Below are 23,633 nucleotides of genomic sequence, written 5' to 3' on the forward strand. Positions count from 1 at the left end.
CTATTTTTGTTTCCCATCCATCCATTCTCTACGCCACTTATCCTCAGTAGGGTCACGGGGGTGCTGGAGCCCATCCCAGCTATCCTCGGGGAGTGGGCAGGGGACACCCTGAACTGGTTGCCAGCCAATCGCAGGGCACATAGAGACAGACAACTCACTTGCTCATTCACACCTAGGGACAATTCAGACTGGCCAATTAACATGACATGCATGTTTTGGGGATGTGAGAGAAAACCGGAGTGCCCGGAGGAAACCCGCGCAAGCACGGGAGAACATGCAAAATCCACACAGGAAGATTCAATCTCATGACCTGAGAAAAGTACCACACACGTTAACTACAGCGCTGCCGTGCTGCATTTTTTTGTCCACTTGTTCTTGGATTTCATGTCAAAAGGCATTAAAGAAGTTTTAAATGTATTTTGCTTCAGCTGTGAGAACCCTGAAATTTGAGGACAAAATATGTCAGGACCAAAACAGGAAGAGGACCCAGATGCGTAACATTTACTCACAAGTTTATTGAGAGATAGAGGAGAAACACATGCCAGCAATCCGGTGCTCGCTGGAAGAGGGAAGCAAGCCGCTCATGGGATTGGAGCATGTTCGGTATGCGGAAATGGATCTCCCGAAGCGGGAGATTGTAGCGTGGTCAAGCGGGAAAAACGTGTCGATAGCCGGAGCGGGGGATCAGAACGTGGTCGGTGGTCAAAAACGGGTCGTAGCTGGAGACTAACGAGGAATCAGGAACAGACGAGTGGAATACGGATGAAAAAACGGGACCAACGGGAGTCAAAGTGCTTGCCTTGCGTAAGCAGAGGTTTGCTGATGGACTGACAAAGGACGAGTGAGAGCACTGAGCTTAAATAGGAGGGGGAACCAATCAGGTACTGGCAGCAGCTGGCGCCAAACAACCGGGCACAGGTGTGTGCAATGAGTAATCATGACAAAATAAAAGTAATCTAAAATAAATGAACACATTAACCTTGAAGAAGAATTCGAGGACATCAAGGTCAGCTGGTTGTTTGTAGTCCAACAAACACTGCTTACATTTTAATCATGTAGTATAGTTTATTAAGCAAAATTAAAACATCATCTTTCAGATATTCTTTGTTTCAATGACCATTATTTTTTTCTGACACTATTACGAAATACATTACATTTTTTTGGTGTCCTGATTATGGTACGCCGACACATGTATTCTGCTTTTGATTAATTCAGAAAAATATTATAGACAAATGATGACCCATAAGAGTCTATAAGACCACACACTGGAAAAAAACAAGTCTTATTTAATAGACAAGATCAGCAGTACTTAAAATATAAATTCATCCTGCTGGTTTATGAGGCACTGAATCCTAAAAACCATTAAATACCTCGCTTATATTTCCAAAACCCTGTCTTTGTCAGGACCAGAGCAGGGACGGAACCCACTTGCGTACGTTTCTCTCAGTTTTATTGGGAAGAAGGAAAAGGATTGCACACACGATCCGGTGATCACGGGTAGCAGGTCGCTCTGAGCGGAAGAGGATCCTTCGTGGCGAGCGATGGCGATGTCAGGAACGGAAAAAAACGGGACAGGAGAGCAAAAGACGTGGTCGAGATCAGCAATGAGTCAAAAGCCAGGAGCGGCAAGTAGACGAGGTCAAGAAACGGGTCAAAGCTGGGAAACAGACGGGAGCCAAAACAGGAGTGAGTCAGGATCGAAAAGCTTGTGTAGAGTAAATTCAGGTTCGCATTTGCAGACGGACTGACAACACGTGACAGAAAGGAGTGGGTTTGAATAGGGACAGGGAGCCAATCAGAGTCTGAGGCAGCTGGCGCCAAACTAGCAGGATACACACATACACACCGGTGCTTCACATCAGCAATCATGACAATCTTGGCAAATCGGTATTTTGATCAAAATACAATTATGGATTGGTTTTGACATCCGGCAAGGAACGGACTTTGGGCGTCATTTTCTCCCATTACTTTAAGAGAGATGTGTGTAATTTAGGGTAAACTAGCATACCATCTCTTCTAATTTAACTTTCAAGTGTAATTATGGATTGCATTTTTTGTTTTATTTTTCCATGCAGGTTGTTCAAATGTAGAAACCAATTTATGGTGAAAGAGGTTGGGAGACCTCTGATCCATGCTCTGCATTTCCCAGACAGAACATGAGGCTTACTTGCGGAACTTAAATGTTTCCATCAACATAGAATAATTGGACTATTGATTGGCGAAAGGCTTATTTACCAGTCCGCTTTAGAATCCTCAAAGTGCATAATGGAGGACAGCATCTGTTGAATGCAAGCCAAGGCTTTTGTACAAAGCGCTATTGTCCAAAATACATAAAAGTCTTCTTTACTTGGAATAATATGAACTCGGGAACACAAAGCTTAACGGAAAAGGTTTTTTTACCTAAAAAAACAGTCTTCTCATGTTTAGTCAAAAAACATTTAATCGGTTATTTGTAAGACAATCAATATTAAACATGCATGTAATGCAAGGTGAAATCGTTTTATCAAATAGGTTTGTATGTGTGTTCGGTGTGTCTGTGTGTGAACGTGGGTGTTAGTGTGTTTGTGTATCTCTCAGTGGCCTAAATTTCTGATTTCATTTTTGAGGACTCGGGGTGGAAAGTGGCGGACAAAAACCTTTTCCTGATTTGTGAAAGTCTTGCTCGCTTTGGAGTTGTCCGACCTTTTGCTATTAAATTGAAACAACAATATATTTCCTTCTGCAGCTGGCCCTCTTCAAGTGTTTTGGCGCAATTGATTTTTTTGGAATAACCCCCCTTGTCATGATTTGCCCATTGCCCTCACCTCTGCCCACTCGTTTAGCCCCAGCTGCTGCTCTTTTTCTGATTGGTTCCCCTCCTATTTAAACACATCACTCCTGGTCAGTCCGTCAGCAAACCTCCGCACATGCAAGGCAAGCACTTTTTGACTCTGGCTGCCATCTGTTCCGTTTCCTGCTCATCGGTCCCCGGCTGCCCGACTCGTTTCCGTCCTCCGACCACGCTCCGATCTCCCGTCCCGGCTGCTCGACTTGTTTCCGTCCTCAGACCAAGCTCTGATCGCGAGGGCTTCCTGCCTCAATAAAGCTTTCTGTGAAACGCTACACGTCTGTTCTGGTTCTGACACCCCTAGCCAATAGTTTTTTGTGAAACCAGTGATGTTTTCCAACACCAGCTTACAGCCGCTCTCGCGCAAACTTCGAATCAGGTTGGCTAAACTAACAGCTTTCTCAGAGTCTGATGTTAGGGTTAACAGCCTTCAGGTTTTTTTGTGAAGGCCTCCGGGTAGATTTCTGAGCCTACCTCCAACTAATGGTTGAAATGTAATTGGTTAAAAGCTTACATATGAAAGCACACATCACATGATTAGGGTATTTTTAAGCTAGCAAATACGGCCTTGAACGCCCTGACAGCCCACCACTGGTATTCGTGCTATTCAGCATAAACTTTCATGGGACTTTGTCCATCCCGGGGTAGTTGGAACTCCTGGCTTACTAATTAAGTGGTCAGGAAGCAGTAGTATAGCAGTGGAATACCTGACTTAAGCATAAACCCAGCATTCTGAAAAACAGAGTGCAAAAAGGGGCCTGAGGTGTTGGGTCAGGCAAGCATGAGGTCCTGGTTTACAAAATTTCACCGGGGTCAGAGGCATATTGATAACCAAGAGCACCAGAATCTATGATCTTGGGGGAATACTTCTCCCGAATCATGGTAGGTGCTGGTGTCGTGGAAGAACCGAACATGCAAGAATCCTGTGTTAAACGGGTGGAGGGCCGTACATCGTGACAACCAGTGTTCCCTCTAAGCTGCGCGCGTGCGCAATTGCGCACTGCTCGCACATTCTCAGCGCACAAGAAAATCGAGCCAGCGCACAAAAATGAGGGCTCAAATTGCTAATTAAGAAGCGAATTAAGTCAAAGTTACAGTGCATGAAGGTAAAAATACACTGGTTCCCCTGACGTTGTGTCCTAAATGCGGTATTTTGAAGTCGAGTCGAAGTCGAACGAAGTTGAGTAAAGTTAGTAGAGTTTGTCGGGAAACCGGCTTCTTTGGCTCGGCTCACTAAAAGGAACCGGCTCTTTCAAGTCCTAAACGGCTCTTCGGGTTGTTTTTGCTTCTTTAATCCCAACATGACCAAATATTATGTAAAATTATGCACAAAATGACTTAAAAGAAGGGGGGAATAGAACAAAAAAGAATAAAATACCAAAATAAAAAAGTAGTGAAAAGCTGAGAAAAAAAAGAAACAAACGGAAGAGAAAAAAGAAGGAAAAATTTAGAAAAAAGCCAGAAAAAAAGAAAAGAAAGAAATGTAGGAAAAAAGTAAATAGAGAACAAAAAGAAAAAAAGCAACAGCTCGGAAAAAATAAACACAATGAGATTTTTTTAAAGGAATTTTTAAAAAAGTAGAAAAAAAAAACACGGAAAAAGAAGAAAAAGTTTGTGTTGCATTTAAATAATTTCCAATTATATCAAGTGAATCTTGTTGCCAACATTCCACTAAAAATGCGATTAAGTACAGTTCTGTATCTTACAACCGGCTAAATAAGCCCCCAAAAATGTTAATATTATGCGACAAAATATATCAGGAAAAAAAAAGAAATGGATATCTTGTGAAAGAATTGTAAGAACAAACAACGTTTGTAGGCCGTACAACCTTTGCAATAGTACATGAGTCAATTCATTCAAAAGAGAAAAATAATTTTGCATTGCAGGAAACTCAGCAAAATGTAACTTGATGTCAAGTTTTGGACATGTTTGATATTGATTTAGTTGCCACACTTGGGATTATGGTTGCTCACTGTTGTTTCAAGCGTTGCTCACCGACTTTGTTTGAACGCTCAGACCCGAAGAAAATTAGAGGGAACATTGGTGACAACTCCCCTATCCCACAACCCAACCAAATTCCATAATCACGCGGGCAGACACGCCATTCCAACCAAGAACCCGCCCCAAAGCAACACCACAGGGATGACCAGCAAACCCAGCCCAGCGATTCGGGATGAAGCTAACAGACACCACTGACCCCAGTCCTATTTCACTACATCCCATCCATGCCCATCACCCCACCAGTCACATATGGGTTTCTGAACAGGGGAGGTTGGTCTGGTGCAGCCCTATCGGACTTCTTAGTTAAGGGCTATTTATAAGTTGATTTTGTATTTAAAACTAGTCACCTATAAATGATAGTGCTCACTGTTCCTTGTTGTTTTGAGTATTATGGACTAGTAACATCATTGTCACTCATCAGCCAATCATGTTACTGTTCTTTGATTCACAAAACCTTTAGAGAAGATCTGCTTTGATGACCTTATGGATTTAATAAAAAGTATGGGCTCAGGGTATGGCCTTCAGGTTGGAATTTCTCATCTGAAGTTTGAACCTGTCGTGGGTTCAAATCCAGCTCCAGACTTCCTGTGCGGAGTTTGTATGTTCTCCCTGTGCTTGCGTGGGTTTCCTCCGGGGACTCCGGTTTCTTCCCACGTTCCAAAAACATGCATTTCAGGTGGATTGGCCGGTCCAAATTGTCCCTAGGTGTGAATGAGCGATTGAGTTGTCTGTCCCTGTGTGCCCTGTGATTGGCTGGCGACCTGTTCAGGGTGTCCTCTGCCCACTGCCCGGAGATGGCTGGGATGGGCTCCAGCCCCCCCGCGACCCTAATGAGGATAAGCGGTACGGCTAATGAGATGAGATGAGAAGTTTGAACACTTTTGTGTTCTCCTGTAAGGTTCAAAATCTATTGATGTCTTCTCTCCATATTATGAGCGTCTACGAAACTTCAAACCGATCAGCAAGAAACAAAAAAATGTGACTTGACTTCGACTAACATTTTTACAATCATATTTTTCAGGTACCCACATCAGTACGAGCCACTTACTATGTTTCCTACAAGAGAGACGTATTCATTCAAATCAAACTTCAAAAATATTCTCTGCCAAAGGTAGGGGCAAAATATTTTGTATGCATCTATAGAGTTATGTGTTTGTTTATATTTGAGAAACCTTTGAAAATTCAGTTTTTCTTTCTCACCTGACTTAATGAGAGATACAGTTTTTGGATTTGTAGCGACCCCTTTCCGTGTTTGTAAACAAGACTGACGTAGCCACACTGAGCACGATTGTTGAGGCAGGATGGTGGAATCTTCGTCGATTGAGAGAAAAAATAAGTTAGATCGTAGGTAGTGTATGGTTTTAACATTTATTAAACTTAAATCTGACTTCAAGAAACTTCACGTGACTTGTCCAAACCCTTACAGTTGGAGCATGCCCAGGAGTCCAAGAAATTATTGAGCCGAGCGCCGCATGTAGTCCACATATTAATTTATTTAGCTAGATCAAAGAGTTTAACAAATCAGGTCTCTGTCTGTGCCAATTTTACAATCGTGTGCAGGAGACATGACGGGGGATTCAGGGTTTCCCACTTTTATGCCACATGGGATGAACTGTCCGCGCCCCATGATCAAGCCTCTGGCTGATTGGTCCGCGCCGTGTTGATGCAATTTTCCTAATCGTCCTTTGAAGCATTGGGAGAAGGGTGATAGGTCATCGCCCTTGCCCCCAGGCGAGGTGATAAAGTCATTGTTATTTACACAAACAGAAACCATCCTAATGAAATGCGGTTTCCACACCCTTCTAAAGAAATGCACTCATAGCTGAAGTCACACAAAGGACAAGTATTTTTGAGTATAAGTGGAATAAAACAGCGTATAAAATAGTATATAACTTCATTAGTAACATCTCAAATAAGCATTAAGTATGTGCAAGCTACAAAATACCAACTTGATTTAGTTATTTTGAATGGAGCTTGAGCTAGCCACTTTGTGGAGCTTTGTGTGAGGGTTTTTGTCTCATATACTTCGACTGTCTATATTTGGTAAGTACGGGTAAAATACCTTTTTGTACCGGCAAGTTAAATGGACAAAAATAATGGCTTATATGATCAGTTCGTATATACAGAAGATGAGTTCAAAGATAAGTTGAACTTTTGAAGAATTGTCTTTCCTTTGCTTCCACCCACCGTTATTTTTTGTGGGATCTATAACAATACAATTAATAATGATAATGCCCATTAATCAGTCATTATTATTATTAAAAGTTTAATTATGCATTATTATTAAATAAATATTATATAAAGTATTGATATAATTTATCATTGTGTTCATTAGGATTATAAACATCTACGAGGTAGCACCAGAAGTAGCAAACTTAGTCCATAGTAGGCATTAGGACATTTCTTGTGCCATTAACTTCAGACAAAATAACTGCACCCGTGAGGCCGCAATCCAGTATCTCCAATCCCATATTACTCCTAGTGGGGACCTAAGAAGGCAATTTCGTCTGTAGGCCGTTCAGGACCCCCTAAAATCAAATGCACATTTGTGGCCATGATCCATTATCCCTGGTTGAATATTCCAACTCTTTATTGTATTCTTTCCACCAGAAATGAACACCACAATCCATTATCTCCAGTCGACTTTTACTGCGAGAGGGGGCCAGCAGAATGCATAGTAAAAATGGCGGTTGGGGATATTTCACGGAATTTTGCATGTGGGTCTGTTCACCATTAACCACAATAAACAAGGGATTACAGTATTTTGGGTACTGATACAATACCTTAATGTTGAGTTATAGATACTGATACCATATATTGATTTATTTACAAAAAGTATCCAGAACTATCCCCAAAAAACGTAAACCATAACCATATGAGAGTGGATTACTGTTGCACTAATCACCATAAACAATTGTTCACTTTTCCTACTCACACTTGATAAGGCACTCAGCATTCAAGTAAATGTATAGCAAATAACCACCATAATTTACCAGATTTATAAGGAACCCTTGTTGGAATTATATACATATATTTATCCTACAGTTGACATTAATATGTTATAAGTGTTCTCAGCCCTTCTTGTTTAGTTTTCAGCCGTAAACTGTTCTTCAAGGCCATGAGTGGTTCTTTGTACAGTCATCTTACATACCAATGAGAAACAACTTGACCTGGTATATGCAATAACTCAAGTTGTTTTTAAGAAGAAAGGAGGACAGAGGCCACCTGTGATCATCGGGCGGAAAGCAAGGAGTGCGAAGATTTCATTAACTCCGCGTAGCAACAGTCAGAATGAAGTCTCCACCAGTAAGATAGAGCCCTTCCTTTGGAGGCGTAAACTTATGGACAATAGAATAAAAGTAACATACAGAACCGAGACGGGGCTTCGCGACGGGGCCACAGAGAGGAGTGAGGAGGAGATTTGTAACAGCCCGGTCTCCGCCGCTCTCATTATAATGATTAATAAAATAACCAATTCTCAATGACCGATTGTGTAATGTAATTGGTCCAGTCAGTTATTGTAATTGCTTGCAGCCACAGGCTCATTTCCTCTGGGAATCCCTTAAAAATTATGTTCCTCAATATTGTTAAGCTATTCACATCACAGTGGGCCATGTTGTTTTTGTAAATTGTGACTCTGAAAACGCATATCAACAAACAAATCTTCCCTCACTCTATTCAAACTCGTACTCCTACCACAGTTTTGGGTCAACAATGTGCACGCATCCTGTGGCGATCCAGCTATTAGATAGGAAGATGGAAACTTTATTCATCCCTGTAGGGAAATTCACACTTCCAGCAGTATCCTTGTGTTGAAAATAAAACAATAATAAAGTAAAAGGAATATAATACATAAATACCCAATGTAACGTGTTGATATAGAGTATTTAGATAAATAAATAAAATACACACTGTAATTAAAATACGGTGATATGCAATGTGGGGGGTGTGGTTTAATGTGGGCTTTTACTCCCCCGGTTGGAGTTAAAGAGCCTCATGGCATGAGGAAGAAACGATCGCCTCAGTTTGTCCGTGGAACAAGACTGTGACCGCAGTCTATCGCTGAAGCTGCTCTTCCGTTTGGAGATGATGCTGTGTAGTGGATGTGATGTATTGTCCATGATTGACCGCAGCTTGACAGTGCTCGTCTCTCAGCTACTGTTGTCAGGCTGTCCAGCTCTGTGCCCACAACAGAGCTCGCTTTCCTCACCTGTTTATTAAGACGAGGCTATTATGTAGGCTAGAAAGGGGTCTATTGAAAATCCTCGGTTTGTGTGTCACGGTTTTTGGGCAGACGCTCAGAGGTCAAATACAAAATGGGTATGAACCCAAACACATTCGTTAAATGGTATCTGGTATGTTGTTCATCTGATGCGATGCCTTTCCTCCTCACACAAGGTGTATAATACACATAGACATAAGGAGAAGTAGTGAGCAGTGTTCCCTCTAAGCTGCGCGCGTGCGCAATTGCGCACTGGTCGCACATTCTCAGCGCACAAGAAAATCGAGCCAGCGCACAAAAATGAGGGCTCAAAATTACTAATTAAGAAGCGACTTAAGTATAGTTACTGTGCATGAAGGTAAAAATACACGGGTTCCCCTGACGTTGTGTCCTAAATGCGGTATTTTGAAGTCGAGTCGAAGTAGAAAGAAGTTGAGTAAAGTTAATAGAGTGTCGAAAACCGGCTTCTTCGGCTCGGCTCACTAAAAGGAACCGGCTCATTCGGGTCCTAAACGGCTCTTCAAGTTGTTTTTGATTCTTTAATCCCAACATGACCAAATATTATGTAAAATTATGCACAAAACGACTTAAAGGAAGGGGGGAATAGAACAAAAAAGAAAAAAATACCAAAATGAAAAAGTAGTGAGAAGCTGAGAAAAAAAAGAAACAAAAGGAAGAGAAAAAAAGAAGGAAAACATTTTTAAAAAGCCAGAAAAAAAGAAAAGAAAGAAACGTAGGAAAAAAGCAAATAGAGAACAAAAAGAAAAAAGTAACAGCTCGGAAAAAATAAACACAATGAGATTTTTTTAAAGGAATTAAAAAAAAAAGTAGAAAAAAAACACGGAAAAAAAGAAGAAAAAGTTTGCGTTGCTTTCAAATAATTTCCAATTCCATCAAGAGAATCTTGTTGCCAACATTATACTTCCACAAAAAAATCTGATTAAGTACAGTTCTGTATCTTACAACCGACTAAATAAGCCCCCAAAAATGTTAATATTATGCGACAAAATATATCAGGAAATAAAAAGAAATGGATATCTTGTAAAAGAACTGTAAGAACAAACGAGGAATATAGGGAATATAGGTAGTGAGTGGCATTTTCAAATGTGTATATCAAAATAAAAATACAAACAAAATGTCCCCAGTAGCAAAATAATATTCGCCTTCTACATCACAAGCGGCAGTTTCTCACCAAATAAAATACACCGTGCTATTTGTCATTGACCGTCGATCTTCTCGGCGCATCATGGATCTTATGAGCATGTCCACTGGGTCAGTTAATCTCCCTCACTCCCTTCAACTCATCATAACTCCTTTAAATCTCCCACTGCTCCCTGGCAGGATTTACACATTGTCAGCACGGATGAAAAGCAGGTATTTGCGGCAGTCCAGGAGTGGAACCAGAATGACACCTATAACCTCTACCTGTCCGACACTAGAGGAATCTACTTCACCTTGGCTATGGAAAATGTCAAGACCACTAAAGGCATAGGAGGGAACCAAATGCTGGATTTGTATGAGGTAGGTTGAAATAAGCAATTGGTGAAGTTGTGATAGAGATAAGTATCTTCTTTCTCACTTGCTGGTGTTTAAAAATGACACGCAAAAGGGTTTTCTGAAGATGAACAGTGTTTGATCATTACATGAAACTGTCATGAACGGGAACAGGACCCAAATGCGTGATGTTTCTCACACAAGCCTTTTATTTTACGGGGAATGGGGAGTCATGCACGTGAGGCAGCAGTCTGGGGTGGAATGATAGGAAGCCAGAGGCCGACGAGATAGATACCAATTGCCCGAGCAGATATCGGATGGATGGGGTCGATACTGGAAAGGCCAGGACAGACAGGATTGATATGAAAACTGGGTATCGAAATTAAACAGGACAAACTAAACGGGAACGAAACTGGATACTGATACTAAACAACGGGACCAACGGGATTGATATCAAAACAGGTTATCGAAATTAAACAGGACAAACTAGACGGGAACGAAACTGGATACTGATACTAAACAACGGGACAAACGGGATTGATATCAAAACAGGATATTGAAAATAAACAGGACAAACTAGACGGGAACGAAACTGGATACTGATACTAAACAACGGGACAAACGGGATTGATATCAAAACAGGATATTGAAAATAAACAGGACAAACGAGACGGGAACAAAACTGGAAACTGATATTAAACAACGGGACAAACGGGATTGATATCAAAACAGGATATCGAAAATAAACAGGACAAACTAGACGGGAACGAAACTGGAAACTGATATTAAACAACGGGACAAACGGGATTGATATCAAAACAGAATATCAAAAATAAACAGGACAAACTGTCACGGAATGGAAGGGGTGACCGGACCAGAACGGAGGCAGGAGGCAGGAAGGGAGAACTCAATTGCGTGACGATCCATAAGTTTTATTTAACAAAATAAAAGTCGCCCAATACTCCGGGACAAAACAGATACAGAGTTCCTCCGGCACGAACTCAACAGGACAGGGCATAACAGACGGAAAATGTTTAAAACTAAAACAGGACAAGGCATAACAGACCGGGGAATGTGTATATAATGAGCCAGCACCCGCAAAGCCCACAATCCAGCCTTAAATAGCAGACACGCGATTAGTTGAACTGCTTCAGCTGGTGCCCAGGGGGCGGGGCAGACCGGTCGCCAAGGCGACCATGACACAAACTAGACGGGAACAAAACTGGAAACTGATATTAAACAACGGGACAAACGGGATTGATATCAAAACAGGATATCGAAAATAAACAGGACAAACTAGACGGGAACGAAACTGGAAACCGATATTAAACAACGGGACAAACGGGATTGATATCAAAACAGGTTATCAAAATTAAACAGGACAAACTAGACGTGAACGAAACTGGAAACCGATATTAAACAACGGGACAAACGGGATTGATATCAAAACAGGTTATCGAAATTAAACAGGACAAACTAGACGGGAACGAAACTGGATACTGATACTAAACAACGGGACAAACGGGATTGATGTCAAAACGGGATATCGAAAATAAACAGGACAAACTAGAAGGGAACGAAACTGGAAACCGATATTAAACAACGGAACAAACGGGATTGATATCAAAACAGGATATCGAAAATAAACAGGACAAACTAGACGGGAACGAAACTGGATACTGATACTAAACAACGGGACAAACGGGATTGATATCAAAACAGGATATTGAAAATAAACAGGACAAACTAGACGGGAACAGAACTGGAAACCGATATTAAACAACGGGACGGACAGGATTGATATGAAAACAGGATATCAAAATTAAACAGGACAAACTAGACAGGAACGAAACTGGATACCGATACTTAACGAGACAAAATAAACGGGAACAATACCGTACAGGAAATACCAACAGGAAACAGGACAGTCGAAACCCACGTCTTGCGGGGCAGAGGTTCGTTGACGGACTGACAAAGGAAGAGTGAGAGCACTGAGCTTAAATAGACGGAAAGCCAATCAGCCAACAAGCCGCAGCTGGCGCCACACGTGTGGGGCAAATTGGGTTCCATGGCAACCGTGACAGAAACTTAAGGAACTGACTTAAGGAACTGTGATATCATGTTCAGTTGACAGCCAATGGACAAATACATTTGGGTTGTTTTTGCGGTTTAAATCAAATTCAACAGTTTAACAAACTTTAATCAGAATCTCATTTATTTGTGCAGTGGGAAAAACACTTTCATATCCTAAAGACGATAGAATAGAATAGAATAGAAATATTTTTTCTACGTTAGTGAACATTGTTTGGAACTAGATTAGACATGGCACTCCAGGATCAACAAGATAAACATATATTAAAGACGTATAAAACAAAATGTGACAAAACGATTGACAGGAATAATATGCTAAAATATTTACAAACTCGAGCTTGGAGCTCGCTGTCATTAACCAGAACAGGGGAAGAACCCAAATGCGTGACGTTTCTCCTCTGGCTTTCTATCATTTCTTGTCAGACTGCTGCCTAACGTGCATGACTACCCATTTCCCGCAAAATAAAAGGCTTGTGTGAGTAACGTCACGCGTTTGGGTCCTGATCCTGTTCTGTTTCATGACACTAACTACAAATATAAAGAGTTAAAAAAAACTAATGGGGTAGTGCTTGCTGTAAACCATGATTTGAGCTACAAATCAAGAAATATATCTCTTCTCTTTTAAAGATACATATTCAGATACATTTATTATGTTACTTAATATAAAGGTTGCTCGATGCCACAAATGCTATTCATTCACTAGCGTGCGTGCGAGTAGTTTCTCTACCATGCGGACTTGAGGTAAATCGAGTTTGACATTCCTGGGCTAAACTGTTCATCCCACTGCTTGCACTTGTGAGCATTAATATCCTTAGCCTCTGGCCTTTTTAGCAACCCTAAGGCCAGAACACGCATACATTGCAAGGTACTGTTTCTAGCTATTCCACTTTAACTTACTGTATCTCTGTGCAATCGTGCTATATTTTTATTTATATTACTTTAATATATTTATGTAATGTCTTGCTATATTAATGAACCCACAAAAATCCCCAGCCTCCTTCTGTAATCCATATTGGCTACTTTGATTGCAAACAACTCCAATAAAATGTTTACCTACCTGTTCTCTAATTCAAAACACTTTAAATCATATTCATGGCATCATGAAAATCAGATTTAAGTGTTATTCTTGTTCAAGTATTGAATACCGTAAGTTCCAGACAAGTCTACATTTTAAATGCTGCAGCTTGAACTACAGTCCGTTCCATGATTACCGATTTGAATCACCTTGGCCGGCTCATTTGGCACCCTGTCCCTATTTGAACCCAGTCCTGTCACTCTCCTGTTGTCAGTCCGTCTGCGAACCTCTGTTGATACAAGACAAGCCTTTTTGACCCTCACTCCCACCTGTCCCGTTTTTCGACCTGTCTGTTCCTGATCTCCCCGTCCGTCTCCGGCTACGACCTGTTTTTTGATCCCAACCACGTCTGCTCTCCCGTCCCGGGTTTCGACCTATTTTTGTCCCCAACCACGTCTACTCTCCTTTCCTGGCTTATGACTCACTTCCGACCGACCACTTTTTTGCTCTCCTGTCCCGGCTACTGACCCATTTTTCTGTTCCCGACACCGTCATCGCTCGCCACCGAAGATCTACTTTCGCGTTCAGAGCATCCTGCTTCCCGCGTACAGCAATCACCAGATCGTGGGTGCAACCCTTTCTCTTTCTTCCAATAAAACCTGTCCCGTTTTTCCACCTGTCCGTTCCTGATCTCCCCGTCCGTCTCCGGCTACGACCTGTTTTTTTGGCCCCGACCACGTCTGCTCTTCCGTCCCGGCTTACGACCCATTTTTGTTCCCGACCACGTCTGCTCTCCCGTCCCGGCTTACGACCCGTTTCTAACGGCGACCACGTTTTTGATCTCCTGTCCCATCCATCGACCTGTTTTTCCGTCCCTGACACGGCTACGGAAGATCCACTTCCGTATTCGTGACTTGCTTCCCGCGTCCAGCGAGCACCAAATCATGGGCGCAGCCCTTCCTCTTCCTTTCAATAAAACTTGTGGTAAAAGTTACGCAATTGGGTCTACCCTTTGTCCTGGATGTGACAGTGCGGCTTATTTTTATATTAGCAGGGAAAAAAATTTGCCCAACATCATTAGACCAATAAAAATAATGAGTAGTTCACAAAGATCAAATCTAATTGTAGGATTCATCACAACCGTCATTGTAAATCGGTCAGGGATCACATTTTTGGGGAAAAGGGTGTGACGCCAATGGCGCTGAGTATCAAAAAATGACATGGGAAAACGACGATCTGCACTTTTATAAAACCCATGTGCTCTAAACACAAAACACCACTGAGAGGTCTGGAAATATTCGAGACACACTTACAGAAGAGAAATTAGTCAATGTCTTTGCCAACATTAATCACATTTTACATGACCGGAGCAAAACAGGGGCTTTATCTAATATTGACTGGGTATTACGATCTTTTAATTTCTTTTAACCACTAAACAAATGCTCACTTACGTCCAGGGTTGGGTAGGGTTACTTTAACTGGATTACTTTCAATTACTTTTGGATTACTCCAATACCAAATATGCTAATAAAAGACAAAATAGACTAAATATGAAAAAAATTACAACATTTTGTGCAGGCTTGGGGAGTAACGGAATACATGGAACGGCAAAAATGATGTTGGCAAGCTGTTTGGATTTATTTTCATTTTGTTTCTGTCGCATTAATGTTAGTTTTGCCGGAGATCAAAGAGATCAAAGCCAGGAGAGAAAGCTTACCACGTGTTGTGAGTCATCATTTGATTCATATTTAGCTTATTTTGTCTTTTATTAGCATATTTGGTATTGGAGTAATCCAAAAGTCATTGAAAGTAATCCAGTTAAAGTAACCCTACCCAACCCTGCTTACCTCCAAACAGAAGCTGAAGTTATCAAAAATGTTCTTTTTCTATATTATCAGTTATTGTCAGGTCGCTTGTCAATACCAGAATGGAGACAGGACCCACTTGCGTGCGCTTTTCTTAGTTTTATTGGGAAGAACGGAAATTATAGTACACACGATCTGTAGATCGCTGGTCGCGGGGAGCAGGTTGCTCAGACCCAGAAGTGGTATTTTCGTGGCGATCCATGGCGGTGTCGAGAGCGAAAAAAAAAAAGATCAGTAGTTGGGACAGAAGAGCAAAAATCGTGGTCGAGATCAGAAAAGGGGTCGGAGCCGGGAAACAGACGGATATCAGAACAGCAGAGAGTCAGGGTCGAAAAGCTTTCCTAGCGTAAGCTGAGGTTCGCAGACGGACTGACAACCGGTGACAGGAAGACGGGGTATAAAAGAGACAGGTAGCCAATTACACCATCCCCTGATCTAAGACCCACATGAGGGAAAAGACAAAACTCAAAAACCTCAACATGAAGAAACTTCTAGAAGGGACTGCACAAGAGGTAATCTCCTCTTCCAGGATGACCAATTTAAGGGGTGCACTTTCTCAATCTTTTGGTTTTGGGTTTATTTTCAGTTGAAGTACATGTGCACTTTTTATCATTTTTGGAGCTCCCTTATTTTGCCTGTGACGTCATTTTCACAATAGTGCTTTTTCTTTTATTCGTAAAGGTGAGGACGTCTGCATTTATTTCGTTGTCATTTTTTTGGGGGCATCAGTTATTTTATGATGCTAAAATAATTTCCCCCTTAAAACCAGGACAAACAGGAACAGAGACAGTTTTCTCCCTAGGGCCCTCGCAAGACTGGAGTTGGCGCCAAAGGAGCAGGCTCAGGTGCCTCGCATCAGTAACCGTGACATCGCCTGAGTGTCCTTTAATCCTCGAGGAACGATGACAAGCGAATGCAATTTGGTCCGTCACCAACCAATGACAGCAGCGCATAAAAAACATCTGTTTAAATTTAGGCGTGTGGTTTTAACCAAGGCAGCACGGCGGCGCAGTGGTTAGCGCTTGTGCGGCACAGTTCATGTCATGGGAACCTGTCGTGGGTTCAAATCCAGCTCCAGACTTCCTGTGCGGAGTTTGTATGTTCTCCCCGTGCTTGCGTGGGTTTCCTCCGGGCACTCCGGTTTCCTCCCACGTTCCAAAAACATGCATTTCAGGTGAATTGGCTGGTCCAAAATTGTCCCTAGGTGTGAATGAGCGAATGAGTTGTCTGTCCCTGTGTGCCCTGCGATTGGCTGGCAACCAGTTCAGGGTGTCCCCTGCCCACTGCCCGGAGTTGGCTGGGATGGGCTCCAGCCCCCCCGCGACCCTAATGAGGATAAGCGGTACGGCTAATGAGGATGAGGATGAGGTTTTAACCAAGTGTGCTTTGTAATCCGGAATTTGCGGTAATCCAGAAATATAAATGTCACTACCATATTCAAAAGTTTCGTTTTTTGTTGTCTTATTTTTTTTTATTCCTTCAAAAATGGAACGAAATTGATCAAAACCAAAAATGTTTGTAATCTGATCATTTGGTCTAAGTGTTAGGGGGGGGAAAGTCTGTATTCGTTTTTTTTTCCCCTGTTCTGTGACTCATTGAGGTTCTTGTTTTGCCCAACCTATACATAACGTACAAGGATTATGCTTCATTAGACTCACTCACATGGCCTGTGGATTTGTATTGACCTTGTTAGCTTGCTCACGACTTGTATGTGATTAAATTTGCATTTCCTGCATGAAAGAATTGTTGCCATCTTTTACCTTAGTTTATCACTTAACACTGGCCAGTGTGACAAAGAAAAATGTGATATTCATCAGCATCATTGTTCACCGTTAGGTAATTAAGGAGGCCATTAATTACCCCGCTCGAAGTGTAAATCTATGGTTCTAAATATTTGCATATCTCATGTGGCAGAGCATTTCATTGTGGCGAAGCGGATACATGAATTAGAAGGCATGACATTTATGGCTGCTTGGAATCGGCGAGTTGGTTTTGCACACTGCACCATTTATACTTGGGACTCAGCTAAATATAAATAAATTATCTCATCTCATCTCATTAGCTGCACTGCGTATCCTCAGTAGGGTCGCGGGGGTGCTGGAGCCCATCCCAGCAATCACCGGGCCGTGGGCAGGAAACACCCTGAACTGGTTGCCAGCCAATCGCAGGGCACACAGGGACAGACAACTTGCTCGCTCATTCACACCTAGGGACAATTTGGACCCGGACGATTCACCTGAAATGAAATCTTTGGAATGCGAGAGGAAAACCGGAGTTTCCGGAGGAAACCCATGCAAGCACGGGGAGAACATACAAACTCCGCACGGTAGCTGGATTTGAACCCACACAGGAGGTTCCCGAGACCTTAGAACTGTGCCACACACGCGCTAACCACTGCGCCGCCGTGCTTTCTTATCTAATAATAAAAAGTAATTTTTTTCATAGACGCAGATTTCTTCTCTAGTCTTCACTCAATGACTGGAAATCTTCAAATAGCATTACCAATTGTCATCCTTATCCTTTTAAAAAAATGTCATTCAGAAAACATACAAAGAGTCAACACAGCCCAGACAATCATTGGCTGCTCTCTGCCCAGTTCAAAAATATTGCTGGCTGTCACGATTACTTATTGCACTCACCTGTTCGTGCTCTTTTGGCGCCAGATGCTGCTAGTTGCCTGATTGATTTCCCCCCTATCTATACCCAGTACTCCAGTCACTCCTTGTCAGTCCGTCAGCGAACCTTTGCATACGCAAGGTAAGCACTCTGGCTCCCATCGGTCCCGTCTTCATCCGTATCCTACTCTTCAGTTCCTGATTTCCTGTTTCTCTCCGGCTATTGATCCGTTTTTGACCACGGACCTTGCTCTGATCTCCTGCTCCGGCTATCGACCCGTTTTTCCCATTTGACCGCACTCTGATCTCCCGCTCCGGCTATCGACCAGTTTTGCCCATTTGACCACGTTCCAATCTCCCGCCCCGGCAATCCACCCACTTCCACATTCCGATTACGCTCCGATCCCGTAAGCCGCTTGCTCCCCCTGTCCAGCGAGCACCAGATCGCTGGCGTTTGTTTCCTCGATATCCCAATAATTTTTTGTGCGGGACATTACGCGTTTGGGTCTAACATTTGTTCAGGTTCTGACACTGGCTTGCGATCCCACAGCAAAGGCATCAACATAAAGAGACAGAGAAGGAGATATGTACTGCTCTTTGCCTCTCCCAAGTGGCTCCCTGGCGCTTCTTCAACAAAATATGGCCCCAACAGCCTCTCTCAAGTAGAGTGCCCGACTCTGGATGTCATGGGATATAATGCTGATGTCCAGTTAACCAACCCCGTATTCAACTAAGACTTAAACACATGGCTAAGCTTTCGAAGAGCTGGAGGCGGCAACACTCAAAACTACCTCTAAGCCCTCTCGTATTCTGTCAGGTTTACTTACAAGCATTCATTTACTCCACTTGACTGGGATTCTCACCCACTCCGTGACTGCCATGGCAAATATTTTGACACGTTAGAGATCTCATAGGGCAGCTTGTCATATTTGCTCATCACATCTAGCCTAATTGTCTCATGACCACAGACTCGCAGTGTCCTCAGATGGGCCTGTAACCAACATACTGTAAACATATCCTTATTATGAGTGATAGGGGATGTTCAAGAAGCATTTTCAATTAACAAAGAGTTGTCAAAATCGATTAAAATTGATTTTTAAAGGTATTGGCAACTAATTTCATCATGGATTTGTTGTGCCGCGCAATTTATATCCGCAAATTGATTCAATGTGAATAAGAGTGCATCTAATTTTGTTGTGACGTTGATAGGATATGCTTGTAGTGCCACTTTGGTCCAGCAGAGGGAGCCTTGAGACTGTACAGTGAAACCTCGGTTCTCGACCATAATCCGTTCCAGAACGCTGTTCGAAAACCGATTTGTTCGATCACCGAAATCATTTTTCCCATTAAAAATAATGTAAATCGTTTTTATCCGTTCCAACACCCTGAATGTTTACCTTGAATGTTTAACGTAAACATGAAGCTAACCCAGGCTAATCGTACGTTCGTGTTATAGTAATCTTGAGTACGAAAGATTACGCTAACATGAACGTGTGAAAAAAAAAAAATCAGGTCGTTTACAAGTCATTTAGCACCCGGGTCTCCACAACGAGTGGTGAGCGGTTCATTGGAATAGGGGCTGCATTCCAACACCCTGAATGTTGGGCTCCGTTCCAACACCCTGAATGTTTGCCTTGAATGTTTAACGTAAACATGAAGCTAACCCAGGCTAATCGTACGTTCGCGTTACCGTAATCTTCCGTACGAAAGATTATGCTAACATGGACGCGTAAAAATAAAAAAAGGATAAAGAGAATAATTATGAATAGGATTTCTTACCTCTGTGGTGGTCAGCAGAAGGCGCAGGTGGACAGTGGGGTATTCCATAGCAAGATCAGACACTCGCACACCTCTTTTATATCTTGCTATTATTTCTTTCTTAAATGCAATAGTTGTACGCACTACTTTTCTTTTTTCACCTGTAGCAACTTTGCTGCTTTCTTCGGACGCATAATAAGGGGCTAAAACGCTTTGTGCACCTATATTAAAAGCGAAAGCCAAACGAAAAAGCGATAACAGTTGGTCAGGAAAAGAGCGATCTACACCCGTACGCCACTCACGCATTACTGGCGTTGGAACTCCGTTTTTTTGACCGAACAGCGAAGCAAGAATTTCTCGAATTTTTGGGTCGGACTCCGATTTGTTCGAACTGAGAGGCGTTCGAAAACTGAGGTTCCACTGTATTTTCCATCTCTAGGGCTTTACAAGATCAGACCAGTCTCAATCAATAAAATGATAAACAGTATCACAAAAGATGAGCACCGAATTAAATATGGAATTTTTTTCAGAATGTAATTCTATTTATTTTCTAAGGTCGCAGGCATTCGGGGGATGCTAATTGCCAACAAACTTCAAGACAACCAGGTCAAGACCTTCATATCCTACAACAAAGGCAGAGATTGGAGACTCTTGCAAGCCCCGGCAATCGACCTGGAGGGAAATGAAATTCACTGTATTTTGGTAAGAAACTGTTGACATTTTTAAAGCACATATAAAGAATGAAATAACAAAGGGAAATTGCAGAAAAGGAGAAAACATTTACACTTATTTTTCGGCTTGTACATTCCTGAGAGCTTGCAAAATAAACACTTTGCCGAGACACTCAATAACAATTTTGTCTTTGGGCTTCTAACAACTCAAAGATCTCTTTCCCCTTTTATGGGTACTGTCCATGCTTTGATCTGCCAAGTCAAGTCAAATTCAAGTCAAGTCACGTCAAATGTATTTATATAGCCCTTAATCACAAAAATGTCTCAAAGGACTGCACAGGATTACAATTACAAAATTACACAATTACCTGATCTTAAACCAGCATTTAACCGAGACACTCCATATCAATTTTGTCTTTGGGCTTCTAACAACTCAAAGATCTCTTTCCCCTTTTATGGGTACTGTCCATGCTTTGATCTGCCGTTAGCTCATTTAGCCTTAGGGGCAATTCCTAAGGATGTATACGTTTTTATCTGCACTAAACTTTCTTGCTGCTTCCAGGTTTCTTGTTTTCTCAGAGGGCTTTGTCACCTTTAGCTTGAAGTCATCAGTATAGGACAGGAATGTGTTTTTCTGCAGGCATGGTAGATTGCCAAATTATGTTACAAATAAAAAGCCCAAAATTCAGCACACTTTTATCATAAATTATACGCTCACGTTTGCCCAATTGGTTTCCCATTGGTTTGTTGTTTCTGTAAAAGCCACGCCCCTTTCCAACATGCTGCCTACCATTTGCTACTGGTGACACACAACCAAATATGCACATATAAGTTCACTTCCTGTTTTCAGTATTCTATGTTTTAGTTGAAAATTAGGCTTACAAAAACTACATTCTTGGACAAATTATAATATCTAGCTAAATTGAAGCCTAGAGAAAGAGAGTGATGTATAATAGTAAATATGATATATCAGATTTTTGTAATTTGTTGATTTTTGTTCTAAGGAGAAATAATAGTACAATTGCAACCACGCGTCACTGCCAGTGTTCCCTCTAAGCTGCGCGCGTGCGCAATTGCGCACTGGTCGCACATTCTCAGCGCACAAGAAAATCTAGCCAGCGCACAAAAATGAGGGCTCAAAATTACTAATTAAGAAGCGACTTAAGTCAAAGTTACAGTGCATGAACGTAAAAATACACGGGTTCCCCTGACGTTGTGTCCTAATGCGGTATTTTGAAGTCGACTCAAAGTAGAACGAAGTTGGGTAAAGTTAGTAGAGTTTGTCGAGAACCGGCTTCTTCGACTCGGCTCACTAAAAGGAACCGGCTCTTTCGGGTCCTAAACGGCTCTTCAGGTTGTTTTTGCTTCTTTAATCCCAACGAGACCAAATATTATGTATAACTATACACAAAATGACTTAAAAGAAAGGGGGAATAGAACAAAAAAGAAAAAAAAATACCAAAATGAAAAAATAGTGAAAAGCCGAGAAAAAAGAAACAAAAGGAAAAAAAAAGGAAAAAATTAGAAAAAAGCCAGAAAAAAAGAAAAGAGAGAACAAAAAGAAAAAAGTAACAGCTCGGAAAAAATAAACAAAATGAGACTATTTTTAAAAGGAATAGAAAAAAACACAGAAAAAAGAAGAAAAAGTTTGTGTTGCATTCAAATAATTTCCAATGATATCAAGTGAATCTTGTTGCCAACATTGTACTTCCACTAAAAAATGTGATTAAGTACAGTTCTGTATCTTGCAACCGACTAAATAAGCCCCCAAAAATGTTAATATTATGCGACAAAATATATTAGGAAAAAAAAGAAATGGATATCTTGTGAAAGAATTGTAAAAACAAACGATGTTTGTAGGCCGTACAACCTTTGCAATAGTACATGAGTCAATTCATTCAAAAGTGAAAAACAATTTTGCATTGCCGGAAACTCAGCAAAATGTCACGTTTTGGACATGTTTGATCATTAATTATCTTGCCACACTTGGGATTATGGTTGCTCACTGTTGTTTCAAGCGTTGCTCACCGACTTTGTGTGAACGCTCAGACCCGTGGAAAATTACAGGGAACATCGGTCACTGCTCAGCCTATTTACGGCTCTGTGTTTGTTGCCTTTTGTCTCGTAAAGATTTCAGGGAGACATTTTAGCTAGCTAAACTTGGCCTTTTTTATTTTCTTAGTAACTAAACTTATGATATTGTTGTAATATTTTACGAAAATAAATATTGTTCTAATTTATCAATCAAATCTAGTAATCGATATGTGTGGCATTTAATCCCTATCCAACCTAGGTTTATATACTGTAGTCATTTCCCTAACTTGGGTGAGTTTTGTAAGTGCTTTAAATTTGTAATCCTTATTTTCTAGCCTTTTTGTTCACTTCATCTTCAACTTCAAACTTCTGAGAACCCTTACTTGTCGGGCACCATCTCCACAAAGAGTTCTGCACCAGGGATTATCGTTGCCACAGGTACGTCAAAATTCATCATGGAATAGAATTTTTTAAATTACAGAAATGCAAAAAACAGATAACTACCGTAAATTCCGGACTATAGAGCGCACCTGATTATAAGCCGCACTCACCACATTTCGGGAGGAAAACCAAATTTGTACATACACAAGCCGCACCTGTATATTAGCTGCATGCGCCCACATTGGAAAAACGCAATTCAAACACAAAATTTACCCATACCCGATAGGTCCAAAAAGCACAGCCGGCAAATTGAACGGAAAATGATACCGGTACTTAACATTTAATGCAGACCTGCAGAGTCCGGGTGCCCGTTGAAAGTAATCCAAGGAAAAACGTGTATATTTCCAAAGGTAAGGGTGGGAAAAATATATATCCACTATTGTCCGCCGCGACAACAGGTCTCACTCACCTTTACCCCACTTCCCGTCAGTCCGTGTTTGCCCCGCCCCTTCTTTCTCATTTGTTCGTATCAGAATAATGTTCTAAAATAAATACATTACAAAAATATACAGTTGCAAATACATATTATACATGGTTACACATACTTACAAAGAAAGATGGTACACCGAGAGAGTTTTCAAAGCTTTAATACTAATATT

The 23,633-nt window shown here is 41.5% G+C and overlaps 1 protein-coding gene across 1 annotated transcript in view; it reads left to right on the forward strand.

The window, feature by feature from the left end:
• sorcs3a (sortilin related VPS10 domain containing receptor 3a) overlaps positions 1–23,633 on the forward strand; it is a 333,093-nt gene that overhangs the window by 244,163 nt on the left and 65,297 nt on the right. Inside the window, exons 8-11 of the mRNA XM_088341620.1 lie at positions 5,850–5,939; positions 10,392–10,571; positions 20,444–20,590; positions 22,929–23,031. Coding sequence (XP_088197746.1) covers positions 5,850–5,939; positions 10,392–10,571; positions 20,444–20,590; positions 22,929–23,031 — 520 coding nt within the window. The remainder of the gene's footprint in view (positions 1–5,849; positions 5,940–10,391; positions 10,572–20,443; positions 20,591–22,928; positions 23,032–23,633) is intronic.

The sequence above is a fragment of the Urocampus carinirostris genome, chromosome 8 (assembly GCF_059441175.1).
Source record: "Urocampus carinirostris isolate Australia breed hairy pipefish chromosome 8, RoL_Ucar_1.0, whole genome shotgun sequence".
Taxonomy (NCBI): Eukaryota; Metazoa; Chordata; class Actinopteri; order Syngnathiformes; family Syngnathidae; genus Urocampus; species Urocampus carinirostris.